The sequence below is a fragment of the Excalfactoria chinensis genome, chromosome Z, assembly GCF_039878825.1.
Source record: "Excalfactoria chinensis isolate bCotChi1 chromosome Z, bCotChi1.hap2, whole genome shotgun sequence".
Lineage (NCBI taxonomy): Eukaryota > Metazoa > Chordata > Aves > Galliformes > Phasianidae > Excalfactoria > Excalfactoria chinensis.
The window spans coordinates 53157933-53175148 of NC_092857.1; the positions used below are offsets into that span (position 1 = coordinate 53157933).

General features: G+C 41.7%; 1 protein-coding gene across 1 annotated transcript; it reads left to right on the top strand.

The window, feature by feature from the left end:
- Positions 1-1738: 1738 nt before the first annotated feature.
- CKMT2 (creatine kinase, mitochondrial 2) lies at positions 1739-16374 on the top strand. Its single transcript, XM_072359813.1, is given in 10 exon segments — positions 1739-1890; positions 3951-4149; positions 5291-5386; positions 5733-5928; positions 5931-5953; positions 7991-8076; positions 10378-10501; positions 11612-11746; positions 13522-13647; positions 16255-16374. Coding segments are annotated over 10 exon segments (1257 nt in total).
- The last annotated feature ends 842 nt before the right edge of the window (positions 16375-17216 follow it).

The window sequence follows — 17216 nt, forward strand, 5'->3', positions numbered from 1 at the left end:
AAAACAACAGCAGCACGTCTTCTTGGATCTCTTCCATGTCCAAACAGGACTTGTCAGGGTCCCTTTTTAAGAAAATACTTCCTTCAGCAACACAAATTGGAATTTGTGTTATTGATTTAAACAGCACATACACCTTTTCAGCAACCCAGTCACTTGCAGAACTAGTACTAAACTAGAATATATAGGTAGATTGTACTAGAACTTGTATTCTGATAAAGAAAAAACCCTGCATTCTCTTCTTCAGACTTGCAGAACATGCCAGTTTCTCTGGTAGTCTGTGATACCACTTGTACAGCAAACCTAATCCTGGACTCATGGCTGAGCTCAGGACACATTGCTGGGAATAATGAATTAATTGGGTGCATGGATTCCTAAGAGGTTTTTGAACCTGGATAGTCTTACCAGTGTTGTGGTCTGCCTCCAGATCACTGCAGATTCAAGTAACCATTACATTTGTTCTTATTCTAGATCTTTGTGCAGGACACATGGTATAAAGGTAAAAGAGGATCTCTCTTTGTCTTGAAGGAAGAAAAGTCTCAATTTTTTCAGAGACTGGCAGTCAGAAACCACTCTGTGTAGTGTGCTTCTGCACCTTGTGTATAAAAGAAGTCATTAAACATGGCTTTCTACAGCTATATTTGCTGTTTGAAAAGCTTCTGTTATAGATGCCTAATAGGTATAGAATACTTCTGTATATATTCTGTAGCATTTTGAATGTTAAAAATGATTATAGTGTTTCAGAGCAGGGGAAAATGTACATAGCTCAGTAGCTCATTGAGAAAAGTGGAACAACTTATGCAACACACTGTCTGCAGTGTCCCCATGGCTTCCAGCTGCTGCCAGATCCAGGAATTTTGTAAAGCTTGTTTCATTTCGTCTGCTGCACACACACAGTTCAGTTCTCATCTACTTGCTTGTCCAGTATTGCTGAAGACAAGCACACCATTCACCCACATTGTCCTTTCACGAGGAGTTCCATTAGGTCCATGACCACAGTTGTACAGAGCTGCCTACCTTTGTTTTGGTTTTTGCTCCTCTTTGATGGACTGTGCTCTCACATTGGAAAAGATAGTGAAGAGTTGACCTTTGTTCCCATTCCCATGCTAGTCAGGGTTTTCACGTTTCAAGCACACTGAGCACTCCTTCCTGCGGTGATTTCTAGCCCACTCCAACTTTAATCCTATGGTAGAAAAAGCACAGTGTTTAACAGGCCAAGGTAATGCAGAAAAGGCACAGGGGTTCTGCTGGTGACAGAACTGTAAGGAAATTCATTAGTGTCACATCCCATCACACATGACCATACCTTACTGCACTTTACCGTACTCACTTGCTGGTCACTGAAAATGTCTCCAGATAATGTGTTGTTGCTGTGGAGCAAAGTAAAGGATTTAATTATAGCCCTAATTCATGACAAATAAATTAAATAAATGAATACACTGGTTTGGAATTGTGTGCTCAATACAGAACTAAAAACCAACCAATTTCCAACTCTACTAAATGTACCTTTCCAGCCTAGATAACTCCAGGATTCAATAATGCTACATAGCTAGAGAAGCGCAGTAAACACTAACCATTTATCTGAACACACTATTTCAGTGCAAACCTACAATAAAAGTAGATTGCTTCTTTTACAGGGACACTGTTAAAATTGATGGTTTATTTGTCCTGCACTCTGTGAGAGGGCTTTGAGATGATGCCGGGTTGCTTTCTCTTCCAGAGATCGTGTCCTCCACGAGGGATGGCTGGCACCTTTGGTCGTCTCCTGGTTGGCCGTGCAGCTGCTGCACTTTTTGCAGCAGCAGGCACAGGGGTACTCACCACCGGGTACCTTCTCAACCAGCAAAATGTGAAAGCTACTGTGCATGAGAAGCGGAAGCTCTTCCCTCCCAGGTGGGCGCTATAGGCTAGGCATCACGTTGGGCTCCATGGAGGAGGAAGATCCTCATCAGAGCAGCAGAGTCCTCATGCAGCCACCCCGTCTGTGCCTGAGGACTGACAACCTGACAAACAACACCCTTTGCTGGTCACCTCAGTTTTACACCAACAGTGACTCTCAAGACAAGAAAGCAGGGGTGTGTGATAGTATCGACACTCAAAAAAACATTGCCAAACAGTGACAAGCCTGCAAAATACTTCAAATTTCTGGCAAAACACTAAATTAGTCTTATTTTATCTCATCAGCTATTTAGCACTGACTGGCTGACTGAACAGATTCTACCATTAGGAACTGTGAACATACTTCCATCATTCAAGTAGCAAAAAATTTTCCCATGTAACTACAGCACTTGAAATATTCCTAATTCTGTTGCAAACTGGTTTGCTGATGATTAGAAACTAACCACAGACAATGTACAGGTTGACTTTGCTAGCAATGATATTGAAAGACAATAGGGATCAGGCTCTGTCAGTCTCTTTTTCTCAAGTAGTGGGTGAAATATTAGTTCAAAAAATTCCAATGGAAATAATAGGGTTACGCATCAGACAAAATGCTACAAGGTAGGTGGGGTATGATTTGATTGCAAAAATGCCTTGATAAGCATCATATCTCTGTTCTGTGGAGAACACCAAGCTGAGAGATACGGTCAAAATGCTGGAAGATACCTTCCAGAGAGACACTGACAAGCTCGAGAGGTGGGCCTGTGCAAATATGTGGTTGAACATGACCAAGTTAAAGGTGCTACACCTGTGCTGAGGCAATCCCAAACATGAATATTCTGGGTGAAGAATGGATTGAGGGCAGCCCAGAGGAGAAGATCCTGTGGTTGCTGGAAGATGAAAAGCTCAATACAAACCAGTACTGTGTGCTTGCAACCCACAAAGAAAACCATATCCTGGGCTGCATCAAAAGAGGTGTGAACAGTGATTCTCTCCTTCTGCTCTACCCTTGTGAGATCCCACATGGAGTATTGTGTTCAGCTCTGGGGCACACAACCTAAGAAGAACATGGACCTATTGGAATGAGTCTAGAGGAGAGCTGTGAGGATTATCAGAGGGCTGGAGCACCTCTCCTGTGAAGAGAGTCTGAGGAAGTTGAGGTTGTAAAGCTTGGAGAAGAGAAGGTTTTTGGGAGATCTCACTGTGGCCTACCAGTCCCCAGAAGGGTCCAAAGCTGGAGAGGAACTCTATGTCAGGGAGTAACAGGACAAAGGGTAATGGCTTCAAACTGAAAGAGGAGAGATTTGGGTTAGATGTTAGAAGGAAATTCTCCACAGTGAGAGTGATGAGGCCCTGGCAGAGCTGCCCAGAGAAGGTGTGGGTGTCCCATCCCTGGAAGAGTTCAAGACCAGGTTGGATGGGGCCCTAGACAGCCTTAGCTGATGACGAGTAACCAACCCACGGGTAGGGATTGGGAGTGGGTGGACTTTAAGGTCCCTTCCAACCCAAACCATTCAAAGATTCTGTTATTCTATGATTTTTCCTGGCTTGGAATATGGTTCAGCTTTAAATAAACAGTAATAACACAAGTACAAAAGCAGCAGATATTGCAGATGAGTTAGCTTTCCCACTGACAGAGACAAGACAGATCCACTGATATCCACACAGCTGTGAGAGTTCCTAGTCTTAGAATTGCATTCCCTTTTTCAACTTAATTCCCTTCCTACCTAGCATAACAGCGTTAGAACTCATTTATTTCTGACTGGGAGTCTCAGTAGAGACTTGATGGGGTTTAGTACACTTTCAAAGCTCAAGGTCTATTTCATGGTTGCCCCAGGTATCAGAAAGCTGCAATTATGCGTAGGGTTACTCATCTGTGCACAGTTTGGGGCATTTTTAGTGACCTGAATGTTCCTCCCCTTCTAAAATTTGGTGCAATGTATAAACAAGGAACTAATTTTACTTTCAAATCATGCAGTATCCTTCATATGTCACGATCCCTTTAATAATTCTGTGAACTAGCAAAACTGTTCAAAGTTACAGTGTTAATTGCTTGGGATGTTTTTTCTCTTCAGTGCAGACTATCCAGATCTTCGCAAGCACAACAACTGCATGGCTGAGTGTCTGACCCCAGCCATTTATGCTAAGCTGAGGGACAAGCTGACTCCCAATGGCTACAGCCTGGACCAGTGCATCCAAACTGGGGTGGACAATCCTGGCCATCCTTTCATTAAAACTGTTGGCATGGTTGCAGGTGATGAAGAATCCTATGAGGTAAAATGCTTTCATAAAATTATTGTGTTTGTTACTGTTTTTATGGTCATTAGTTGAACAGTGCTTTTTGGCAGGGTGTGTGCTCCTAAGATGAATAATATTCCAGAGAGTACATAAAAGGCAGGCTATGTTTATAAAGACAGTGTAATCCCTACCCTTCCACATTAGAAAATGCACAAACATGAGGCATTGCTTCAGGTACCCTCTCTGCTGCAGTCAAAGCTAATAAAGTACAGCTGCTTTAGAGCAATATTCTACCTGCCTCCAGCAGCTGCCCTTCTTCCTACTACTAAACTTAGTTTATGGCAAAACTATGCAACCCTGAGATACACAAGATGGAGGTAATGTGGAAATTGTATTGTGGAACACCTAGCACAGAAATGTAATGAAAATGTCTTCTGGGAACTGCTGGAAACCTTTAAGCTACAGCTATCGGATCATGACAAAAGAAGAAAACAGACAGCATTAAGATGGACAGGTTTATTTAACACTGAAGTAGTAAGAAGAATAGGAAAAAAGAAGAAAATTATTGTTTTTCTTGACCTCTGCAGTCTGCTTCCTTCAGCCCACTGCACAAAGGTATCTATTATTATATGGCCTCTTAACAGCATCCCAAAAGCTGGGTCACGGGAGATGGATATGGACATCTGACATTCTGGGTTATCAGCTCCTGAAGTTTAGTTTTCCCCTTTAGATGTGGTGGCTACCCTGAAAAGCTGCTGTGGCTACTGACCCATGTCTGAATGAAGGCGTGGTTGTGGCCACAGCTGACACACGTGACTCCAGCAAGTACCGTGGTATTGGTCCTGCATGACCTAAAAGCAGGAGGCAAGCTGCCAAGATACTCTATGTATTCTGGTTGGTAATACATTCTGAAATCTACTCTGGTTGTCACCACATTCCACGCCTGTCTGTGATAGCCAAAGCAGTCTTGTAATCTGCAATTACACAATTCATTTTGCTGTGAAGACCAGCAACTGCTACAGAGTGCTGTCTAGGTCAAAATGACCTACTTACCCGTGTCAGCATATGCCAAGCTCCCTGTTTGTCTATGCTGAGGTATTTCTGCTGTGGCTGAGGCTCATGCTTTTGACTGTTTCTGTGGTGTGGTAGACTCTACAGATCTTTCTGACTTCCGCAGGTGTTTGCTGAGATTTTTGACCCTGTCATTAAAGCAAGACATAATGGCTATGATCCACGCACAATGAAGCATCACACTGACCTGGATGCATCCAAGGTAAGACAGAAATAAAATAAAATAAAATAAAATAAAATAAAATAAAATAAAATAAAATAAAATAAAATAAAATAAAATAAAATAAAATAAAATAAAATAAAATAAAACAAAATAAAATAAATGGGAGTAAAAGATCAGGACTGCCTCCCATAATTATGGTATCACTGCTGTAGTCTTCCCTCCATGGTGAAGCTTTCAACTGAAGGACCAGCTGGTTACTCTGCCACATGCTAGGTCAAGATCCCCAAGCAGAAGGATGTCCCTCTCTTTGTAGGTTGTTTTTTTTTCTTTTAACAGTGGAACATAATGCCATGCGTGAACTATAAATCCCACATTCTTCCTTCAGATCACCCACGGCCAGTTTGATGAGCGCTATGTCCTCTCATCACGTGTGCGCACTGGACGCAGCATCCGTGGCCTGAGCCTTCCTCCTGCCTGCACCAGGGCTGAGAGGAGGGAGGTGGAAAACGTCGTGGTCACTGCCCTCGCTGGGCTGAAAGGAGACCTTTCTGGAAAGTACTACAGCTTGACCAACATGACTGAGAGGATCAGCAGCAGCTTATTGATGTAAGTATAGCTCCAGAGCTGACACTGTCTACACTTACTCTTGCCTATTTTTATCTTCACCTTCCTGTAGGGTACATGCCTTCCTGTGTAGTTAAGGATGATTATCACAGTGTTAATCCAGTGGTTATTGGCCCAGCAATATTTTTAACATAATGGCAAATTATCCAGGATGAGTTTTGGCCATGCTGCAGCCACCTCTTTGGACAAATAAGCAGTAAATTCAGGAGTTTTCCTTGATTATTTTCTTCATCGAAGATTGACATTTCCTATATTAACGACCATTCCAACTACTATTGTTACATATTAAAACATTACATACTATTTGTATTCCAGACTGTAAGGTTTGGGGCTTTTGTCTGTAACTTCTTTATATCAGAACTGAGGTGGTCAAAGTTTCCAAGTTGCTATAGCAGTCACCTTGAAAACCCATAACATGGATTCACGTTGAGATTTTAAAAATCATAAAAATCTATGAGATTGCTTAAAAAAAAAAAAAAAAAAAAAAAAAAAAAAAACACAACAAACAACACAAATGTTGCACGTTTTAAATTTCCAAAGGAATGTCTGTACCCTGTTAGCTATATTTATGACACGGTCATTCGTTACATCAACACGGAGGCAGCTGATGAAGTAGCGTAACTATTTATAATGCTACAATCAGGTGTCATAGTCTGGATTAACCAGGAGTTTTTATGTATTTATGTAAGGTCAGAAACGTTCTTTATTTAATGTTCTTGGTGATATGTTTATTGACAAGAAGTTGGTTGCCTGTGCGGACTTAACTCCATTGCCCTTTTCAGCTGGAGAGAGCTCTTTGGAGAGCAGAGATCAAAACAGGGCTGTGGAAAATCAAATTCCTTTGCAGTTTAAGTTTAAGTTACCAGGGAGGTGGAATAGGTTCACCAATACAGCATTTTGCCTTATTTTGCTAGCTTTTACAGTAGTGCAAATTTATAAAGATCGGGGCATTGAACATTGTAACCCCAGGTTCTGTCTTCTACTCATAACACTGCCTTCTTCCTTCAGTACTTTAAGATCTCAAAACCCCAACATGTATCTCAGAGCTTGCTGTCACTGTTTAGTAGGCACTATTTGATCTCTGTAAGGCAAAATCAGTGCACTCAGCAAAGAAGGCACTGAAAATTTGGGCCATATGCTTGTATGGGAAAGCAATGGCACTCAGCTGCTTACTTGCAAAAGGATGGCTTTTTCTTTCAAACAGGAGTGCAGAATATAGCAGATAGAGGAAATAAATGTCTTGTCCCTGTGGAACTCCATACCATTTTCCACTGCATGATTGGAATGCAGTGTGCACTGTGCCTACCACAGAACATTCAGAGATGAAAGCTGAAAATTCTCCACTAAGGGGGAAAAGAAAGTAAATTTTATTAGCTTGTCTACCATGTCATATTTATTCTGGATATCCTCAGTATTAATCTTAATTAAACTCGAGGGAGAAAAAAAACCCAACCATATACAATATTTGACAAGGCAGTGTTTGAGGAATTGAGAGCTAATAATTTTTCAGTACACACAGTAAAATTTTGCCTGCTTTGGAACAAAAAGAAATCTCAGTTAAAAAAAATAATTGAAATATGACAAATCTGTGGCACATTGAGTGCTGAGTTTATTAACGCTGGAAACAGCATCACTGCTGAGGAGATGCACAAGGCTGTGATGCCAGAGGTTGAGCCCAGCACAGTGTTAACTCTTTTGAAAACTAGCACTGGCTATTCTGCAGTCTGTGAGGGCTCATTGCCTTCCCCTACAAGAAGTGTTTTGGGAAAACACTCTAACATTACCAATACCATCAAGAGCCTGCAAGATTCAGGAAAATTCACCTGAGTAATGTGCTTTAAGCTTCCAGAAGAAGGAACCAGATTCACAGAGTATACTATGTCATTTACTTGTACACTGATTGCTTTCATGTAAAATATATATTGAGACAACATTATACTGCTTCCTCAAATAAACCTGAATTTTGTTTTCTCTTCTCTCTCTCCCTTTCTTTCTCTCTGGCCCCGTTTCCATGGCCAGGATCACTTTCTCTTTGACAAGCCAGTGTCCCCATTGCTGACATGTGCCGGGATGGCTCGTGACTGGCCAGATGCCAGAGGAATCTGGTATGTTGTGTGGCATCTGCTGTGTTTTAAAGATTGTATTACTATTCTCCTTGCTTGTCTTAGCCTTGCAGCCATGCTGTCTCGATACTCACAGCATATTCAGTTGCTTTTAAAATATAATTTCTTGCTTAATTAATATGTGGGTGTATATATATATATATATATATATATCCAAGAAAGAACACTAGAGTGAATAAGGCCTTTATATTCATAGAGTGTTTTCATATATTCTCTAATAATATCAGAACAACACTGCAACATAAGCATGGCTCCTTCTTTGGGTCTTTATCTTCATTTTTTTTCTATTTCTAGTTAAAAATTTGATATGGGAAAAGGTCTATCAGTCACCATGGAACCAGTAGAGCTGAGGTTAGGAAAGAAGCTGTAACAGCAGTCAGCAGTGACACTGAAAGCTGGGAACCACTGGCCATACAGCTGCAGGACACTGTATCAATACTTCCTGCCTCCTGTCCCAATAGACAGGATATTTTATCAGTTCACTGAGCTGAAAGTAACACTTTCTCTCCAAATAATCCAGCCAAAGATGAGATACAGAAGAAGCTGAATTTCCCATGTTCTTCTGGGTTTGTTCCTTCTTTCACAATGCACTTGTTAAGTTTTGTGCACAAACAGAATATTTTCCATGGATATAATGACGCAGTAGCCCCCAGATCTGTGCACACTGCCTAGAAGACAATGCGGATGGCTGTACAGTGCATCTGCATCTCTCCTAATCTATGTCTATGGATTACCAAATGTTTTAATTTTGAAAAATTAGGCTAAAAGGACTATGAGAAGTTATCTAGCTTATTTCCTTGCTCTAGGAAGGGTCAGCACTTTCAAAGATGCTGAGTTTTGATGTGGGAAGAAATTTGTTCCCCACACTGAGAACACTGGATTGTGTTCAGCACATCCAGAATTACTGAAACAAACTAACCTGCTTTCTGCCTGGGAGCATGCACTGTGAAACCCGACCGACCACTCGTGAAAAATAATGACCTGTTTGAAATCTGTGAGGACTTTTGTTTCAGTGAACTTAAGACTGGTTCCCTGGTCCCCATTTATATCTGAGAAAGAGGTTTGCTCCAACAAGATGATAAATTTGAGGCACTCTATCTGCTGTTTCTACAAACAGAAAAAGTACTAACAATGTAGATACTATACAGTGATCCCAAGTCGAATACAACTTGGCTTGTTTTACATGTGAAAAACTTGGTAGAATGTAAAGAAATAGTAAGATTGAAAAGCATGTCAATGGAAATTGGAAAATCAGCCACTCTTCTGCACGAAATTGTTGTCAAGATGCTTGCACATTCTGGAATTCATCTTGCTTAGAAAAGGCAGGTAATGTCCTTGTTCTGAGAGTACTCCCACCAACCTCTGGAACACCAAAGGCTTGGTTTTAATACCACTGGTTCCAGAACTCGAGGGAGTCACTAATTATAGGGGAGCTGAGTCGGGCCAACACCAGCCTCTCTGGAAAAGCCTACTCTTAATATTCATCCATGACAGAAAATGAGGTTCCTGGGTCTCCGGTGACCTTAAAGTCAGAGCACAGGATGTTTGCACCTGCACAGTTCTGTGTCGACAAAAGGCTTCACAGTGGCAGACAAGCTCAAAATCATGCTTAGAGAATGAAACTTCCATATTTCATATGTTTCAAACTTGGTAATATTCCAGTATTTGTACAAATGAACCTGATTCTGCCAGACATATTCTACATGCTGCAAGAAATACTATGGATCAGACAGAGAAAGTGGAGGAAAGCCACTAAAAGTTGCCTTGGGTTTAACCTGGCACTTTACATGCTTATCTACAATGAACTGTTTGGAGTAGGAGTGAGTAACTACAGGATTCATAGGTTAACTGATGACCCAGCAGCTCCAGTGCGGTGCCCACATGTAGATGTTGTCCTTCATGTAACATGATGGATGTGGCCATACAGTGCAACCAAGTGGTAAAGCGAGCTCAGGGGTTTAAGTAGAGAACACAGCTAAGTAAAGGCACAGAGCCTGGCCCCCAGCAGCATGTAAACATCAGTTTTCTTTCCTAGCATCCAGCATACAGAAATCAATGAAAAAACATCCTCACTGTCAGTGGATACAGGTCTGGTATTCTTTCCTTGATGTCTGCCAGTTGTGTTTGTGCTGGAAGACAACGAGTGCCTCTTGTCCCATCCCTCACCTGGCAGAGCAATGTTACTTTGCCACATTTATCTTCCACACAGTCCTGACAGGCTGAGATAAAGGTGAGAGTTGCATTTGTTTCATGCATTAAAGTAACACTTCTCCTCTCAACCAGGCATAACAATGACAAGACATTTCTCATCTGGATTAATGAAGAGGACCATACCAGAGTGATCTCCATGGAGAAGGGTGGAAATATGAAACGGGTGTTTGAAAGATTTTGCCGTGGCTTAAAAGAGGTAGGAACTTGAGTTTGTTTTTCCTGCCTGGTTGCTATTGGGCTGTTGTCAGCTCTGGTTACCGTGGTTCATACTGAACTGGCATTTCCAGGGGCAACAAATTGAAGTAACATCAGTCCCGAAAGCAAAACACAGTAGTATGGTTAAAGAAGGGAACAAAGGGAAATTGATAGCTGAGCTGCAGAGAAAATAAATGGTTAGCTACTCCGAAAGACAAAAACAGCCTTCATGTGCTGGTACACAGGATAGAACAGCATTGTCCAGACACTTTGGGAATGGCTACAAGCTGGCCATGTTAGCCCCATGTACTGCTCAAACAAAGAAAAATTTCTTCAACTGAGAAAAAGGATTATACTTAGTTCCACAGGCAATGTAGCAAAGAAGGTGCAGTGGGCAGGTGACATGGCAGTAGACTCTTCTCTGCTACTCCTTTCCATCCTTCCTGCATGGGTTGCTGGAGTACATGAAAGACTAAAGGACCTCATTATCTCCAAAACTGTAACACCGTTACATAGAACAACCATTTCTCCCAATTGATGTCCCTGGCACACTTACTTCATCTGAACTGTGAAGGAACATAATTAAATTTAGGTATAAGTAAGTCAAGTATCCTTCCCTGAAAGTCAGGAGTCACTCTGGAACTGATGCAAAACTCACTTGTAGCTCCATTTTGTTTGTTTGTTTGTTTTTCCCCTCATAGTGTTTAAGGCCTTGAGGCTTGTGAACTGCCTAACTAACTTCTAACTGCCAAGGTTAGAAATGCACTGCAGAAACCATTAAATCGAGGGTGAACATATGATGGTTATACAAAACCATCACGTCAGGGAGCTTTACAACAAAGTGACCAATAATCTACAAGTTAACGGTAGTGAGAAAATAATAAAGAAATTCTTGTACTATTCAGTGGATACCTTGGCATCTGGTATATGCAAAAGTTCCCATCAGGAATGGACCAGACTGAATTCAGGTGTGTATTTGGGCATTAGTGTTAGTGGAGTTCACCATCAGCACATGTACATGATGAGAAAAATCTCAGGTATAAGGAAATATCTGAGAACATGGCATATATGCAACCCTTTCTTTTCACCTTCTCTCTTTTTGTCTTCTCAGGTTGAAAGATTAATTAAAGAACGAGGCTGGGAATTCATGTGGAATGAACGCCTTGGATATGTTCTGACCTGTCCATCCAACCTGGGAACTGGTTTACGTGCTGGAGTCCATGTCAAGTTGCCCAGGCTTAGCAAGGTACGTAAGCCATTTAAGCGGCTAGTGACATAGGCCTCTGATTTACTGAGGAACAAATGATTTATAGAGAAACAAATGCAAAGTGACAGCTTACAGAGACTCGATGTTAGTATGATATATAACAAGGTCCCAAGGATAATACATCACTAATTAAGCAAACTTTTATTCTGCAAATTATTATATTTGTTATGGAAATTAATGTACTCAGAAGACAGTGTCAAGACAGGCTGTAATCCATGGGTGTCAAACCTTTTTCACTGAGTGAAAAATTGTCTTGGGCAGCATAATATGGGTTGCTTTGAAAGCAATGCCTCCTATTTATTTCCATGGAAACTACAACAGATAGAAAGAGCACAAGAGCACCTGTGCTCTTTGTTTGATAAAGCAAATTCTCAGCTACAAATCACTCTTTTTCAGTAGTCTCCACCATTAGCTCACCAGCAATTAATGAGAACTTGCATGTCACTCCTGCATAAATCTGCACCAGTGGAGTTGATGCATGGTTGCTGTTGCCACTCTGAGAAGCACCATCCACTGCCTCACTGTAGTCACGTCCACTGGTTGGTCTTCAGAAATGTTCAGCAAGCATCAATGAATGTTAGTGGGTGCCACTTTTCCTGCATGAAGGAATACAGTCCCACACATTTGCTACGGACGCACTTCCATGTTATACACCCATTTTACCAGGCTGACTCTCTGCTGCCATCTGTCCCAAGGCAACAAAATGTAACAGAATATGCGTGGGAATGTTCTGCTCCTTCATTTGCTTCTGATGTTGTGGGCCAACATCGTAAAATAGGAAGCATTTTCAGAGCAGCCCTTGCAAAGTATAGTTAATATGTACATAACAAAACATTTTAATATTTTTTTAATTATTGGAAAATTTGAAATAAAAGAAAGCAACAAAACCATAAAGCTAGTGGGATACCCCACCCTGTTTTTGAGAACCTAATACATCACACCGGTTTGATGGCAGTGGTGGCCATTCTTAGCACAGTCTCAAGGTGTTCATCAGAGATTTTTGACAGAATTTATTTTTCCTGTGCTTCACCCTTGACAGCAGTTGTTCACAGACACACATACTGCCTGAAAGCAATGACATAAACAAGATACATCTGTGAAGCAAGGGGTATTTCTCTCTGATGAGGAGGGCTTACAGAAGTCCAGCAGAGTCATGATCAGACTGATGAGTTGAATATTTGATTCCAACACTATACATTCCATTTGAGAATCTGCAGGTCATGTATTTATATCAACTGAAAATGGAGTCACAAACATAAACTGATGACTTTTTTTAGCAGTCTTGAAGTCTGTTCTCAAATTCCTTTATCACAATGGAAAGCAGTGCAGCATATTTCTCACTGTTCAAAGAACTGTGTTCAGCCAGTGTATCAAAATGCATACATTTATGTGCTGTCACTGAGCCAGCACTGCACTGCATCCCATGCCCTGTTTTCAGCCCACGTAGTGCTGATCACACACCACTGTGTGGCTGTCGCGAGTGATGGGTGCACACCCCAGGGCCAGGCTAAGATGCTTGATGGGGCTGAGCTGCTGCCACGATGGGGTGGGGCGAGGCTGCAGAGGGGCACGGCTGAGCCACATGCAGCCAGCAGGCTATGGGTTGGATGTGCCTGCTGTAATTCAAGGACTGAGGAAACTCTGCCTGTGTGTGTGAAGATGCTACACTTTAAGTCATGTGTAAGAGCATTACAAGGTTTCAGCATAATGCACAGGATAAAAGGCTGTAAACACAAATCTGTTTCTCCTGCTAGGATCCTAGGTTTCCGAAAATCCTGGAGAATCTGAGGCTGCAGAAGCGTGGCACTGGCGGGGTGGATACTGCAGCTGTAGCAGATGTGTATGATATCTCCAACCTGGACCGCATGGGTCGATCAGAGGTAACCTGATATCTTTTCCTCTTTCCCCTCTTGCTCCTTACACAGACCTAAAATGATACAAGTCAGTTTCCTTTCAGCTGGGTTCACTCTGGTTTTAGAGTCACCTCAGTGGAACTGCGGTGGTTTGCATTCCTAGATCCAATGAAGATGCTTACAGAACTAACCCCACAGGGGAATTTGGTACAGAAAGCAAGACAGGATTAATGAGTAGTTTTCCTTTTAACATTCACAGTCTTGCACTTTCTCCACACTGTGAGAACAGGACTTCTCTCCAAAATAACCTTTCACTCCAAAATAACAGAGAAGGAGAAACTGTTGGTATCTTTTCATGTCCTGTGTCAAATTGAGCAGAAGACACAAAAGAACTGGGTTTCAATCAGGGAAAATATGGGCTTGTCAGCTCTGATTTGTCCTCCTACTGTGCTGTAGACTATGATGAGTTCATCTCATGCATTTCTGAAGCTATTTCAGTTTGAATGTGTATCTGTGGAGCCAGGGAGTGAAAACAACCCTACATCTTGGCAGGGAGGCTGATTTCCTGGAAAACTCAGGTCCCAGACCCCATTCCAGTTTCATATTTATAAAGCAGAACAGCTCTTATGAGCAAGGATGGCCAAGAAATGGCAGTGTCAGTGTTACAGCCTCCTTCCAGCAGCACACTCAAAATTGTTATTCCAGGCCATAGGCTGTATGTCCTGTGACACAACTACAGCTTCTCAGTTATGTTCACCCTTGGCTACATCTAGAACAACTGATAGAAAAATCGACCTGTCATAGCCCTGTAAGTCCAGCGATTTGACGGCTCCTCCAGTAGACAGGAAACACAGGCTCAAATCTTCTGTCAAATATACTTCATCTTCTGGATGAGTGCGGTCAAGGTGTGCTTTCCCAGAATACCACACCACTTGTCTTTGGCAGTCTTTGGCAGCTTAGATATGGATGCAATCTGTTGAAACCCAGCACCCAAATTCAACGTGATGCTTGGTAGTTTTCGTAACACAAATACAGCTGTGGGATAATGAACTTGGATTGCGCTTGGATCAAATTAGCTCACATTCAGTCAGCTGGTTTCCTTTCTTGCTTGCCTTGCACTTTCTGCAGCAGGGAGAAAGCCAAGTCAGGTCTTCCTTACTTTCTTATTTATGTATGTCCTTAAATGTCCTCATAAACAAGGGGTGTTTGGACAGAACATTGAAAATTATGTGTTTTGGTTTTTTTTTTTCAGTTTAATGTAAGCAGTTAAGTTCTTGTAGATCCAGACTGAAACATGCAAAAATAAAAGGCTATTGAGCATTATTATATGCAGAAACAGTATGCAGCAGAGATATGTATTAATAACTGAAACATCACCATGTGTGCTTTATACTAAATTAACACTAAAAAATATGGAAGGATTACACTACATAATTCATGAAGGGATTCTACTGCATATGCACTGTAAAACTTTTCGTATATATAAGGACATCCACTGAAGTCAGTGATGCCTCACAAATCAAGCATTTAGAGAACCAAGCCAGAAGATACGATACAATCCCTGCCTTGAAGATTCTGAAATCTAAATAAGACCAAACAAACTCAAGAAGATAAAAATGTCTTATTGTAAGATACATTTTTTTTCAGTTTTCAGTGAATAAATTCCATTATGTGGTAAATTTGCTTTCAGAACTGAATTATGTTCCCAAAGGTACAGGATAAAACTTTGTATTTTTGTTTTGTTTCAGTTACTGGTCAATGCAAACTTAATATGAAATTCCTGTTCTCCCGGAGGCTGCAAATTCAGACCTCTGATTTCCCAACACAGCTGGTCTCTAACAGACAATAAAATAAACTGCTAAGCCACTGACATGCTTCATAGCAAAAACAAATGCCTCGAAAATCAGTGACTGTGGCAATCAAGAGACAATGGGATTTAGTCTTTGCATTCAGTTATAACAAACCAGTCGTTAAAGGTTGTTAATGGCCCATCTTGTGAAAATTAAGAAAAACTGGTACTATAGTTCGCTGGCTACAGTGACAGTAACAACGCCCCAGGGCCTGGAGAAAGTGTAATGGGGGCGAGGCTCTTTGTATTCTTCTGCAATTTGAAGAGATTGCAAAGACATGGCTACACTCTGCCATACAGAATTCCCAGTTTTGGTGCTGATCTGGGCTGTTATGAAGCTAATCCCGTCTCTGCCAGCGTAAATCAAGAGCACCTCAGCAGAAAACAAAGGAGAGGTAGATGGCGTACAGTCAGCATGAATTGAGGATGATGGCCTCTCCTTCAGAAATGTGGGTTCTGGGCTTGATGAACCACCTCTGCAAAGTCGGCATGCCTGCCAGGGTGGGTAGGAAAGCTTTCCCTAAACGCAGGCAGCTGACAAGTTATTGTGACAGGACATGAGTTTACTGTGATTTGTAAGGGAATGCAGGGTCCTGATCCATGTCTGTGAAGGTGTATGAATCTCTGGTGTCACACGGGTTATGTGATCTCCTTGGGTCCAGCTATAATTGATGTTGCAGAACAAGACAGTTTTTTTCCTTTCTGTATTAACAGCATTATCTAAAGCTCTCACTACCCTTTTGTTTTTTCCTTTTTTTTTTTTCTTTTTTCTTTTTTTCCTATAGGTGGAACTAGTCCAGATAGTGATTGATGGGGTCAATTACCTAGTTGACTGTGAGAAGAGACTAGAAAGAGGTCAAGATATCAAGGTGCCACCGCCACTGCCACAGTTTGGCAGGAAATGATCTTGCTGCTGCCGACTGGTAATTGGCAGCCCTTCTGACAGAAAGACACCTCTGTATATCTGTGTACAAATAGCTTGTGTAATAAAGCACCGCCTGATACTTAATGTCTCTTTAAGTGTCTGGTTACACAGTCTTTGTAGGATGCACGCAATACAAGCATCTTGGTGGTACACTCCTCTGTGAGGCCTGCTTCCCTTTCGTTTTGGACTAGTGATAGGAAATTTCTATCTGAATAGTGCAGAAAGCACCAATCCTTAATTCCAGTCTGCATTTGCACTTACAAACACACTTCTGAAGTCTTGAATAAGCACCCAATCTTCACTCACAGATGCACTTCTCTCCAGCTTCCTCCCAGGCAGGTGCTGCAAAGGGCTAGCTGTTCTTTCTTCTTTTGACACAACAATTAGCTCAATAGTTAACCCAGTGGCTCAAGACTCAGAAGTCCATCATCAGGAGCTCACTGGTGTCTCCCTGTGAGAGCTGCCACTTCTCCGTCTAGGACTGATTTGCAGATAAACTTCTTCACCGTGTCATCTCAAACCCTCAACAAAACAATCTGCTAATGTTATGCATCCAACACAAGCGTGCCAGGGGACCAGGCTCCTGCTGTTCATTATGTAAGATGGATAAGGATGTACTTAGGATATGCCTTAAAATGTACTATTTGCATGGTGAGTGGTTGGGTGGAAAGAACAAACAGCAGACTGCAACTGCCCCATTGCTTCTTTGCACATTGAAACATACTCAAAGTTTCACAGTAACCACGTTCAAAACACCCGTTCTCAGAAAAGCAAACTACAAGCAAAAAAAGCCCAGAACATGCAGTGATGTCTGCTGTGTTG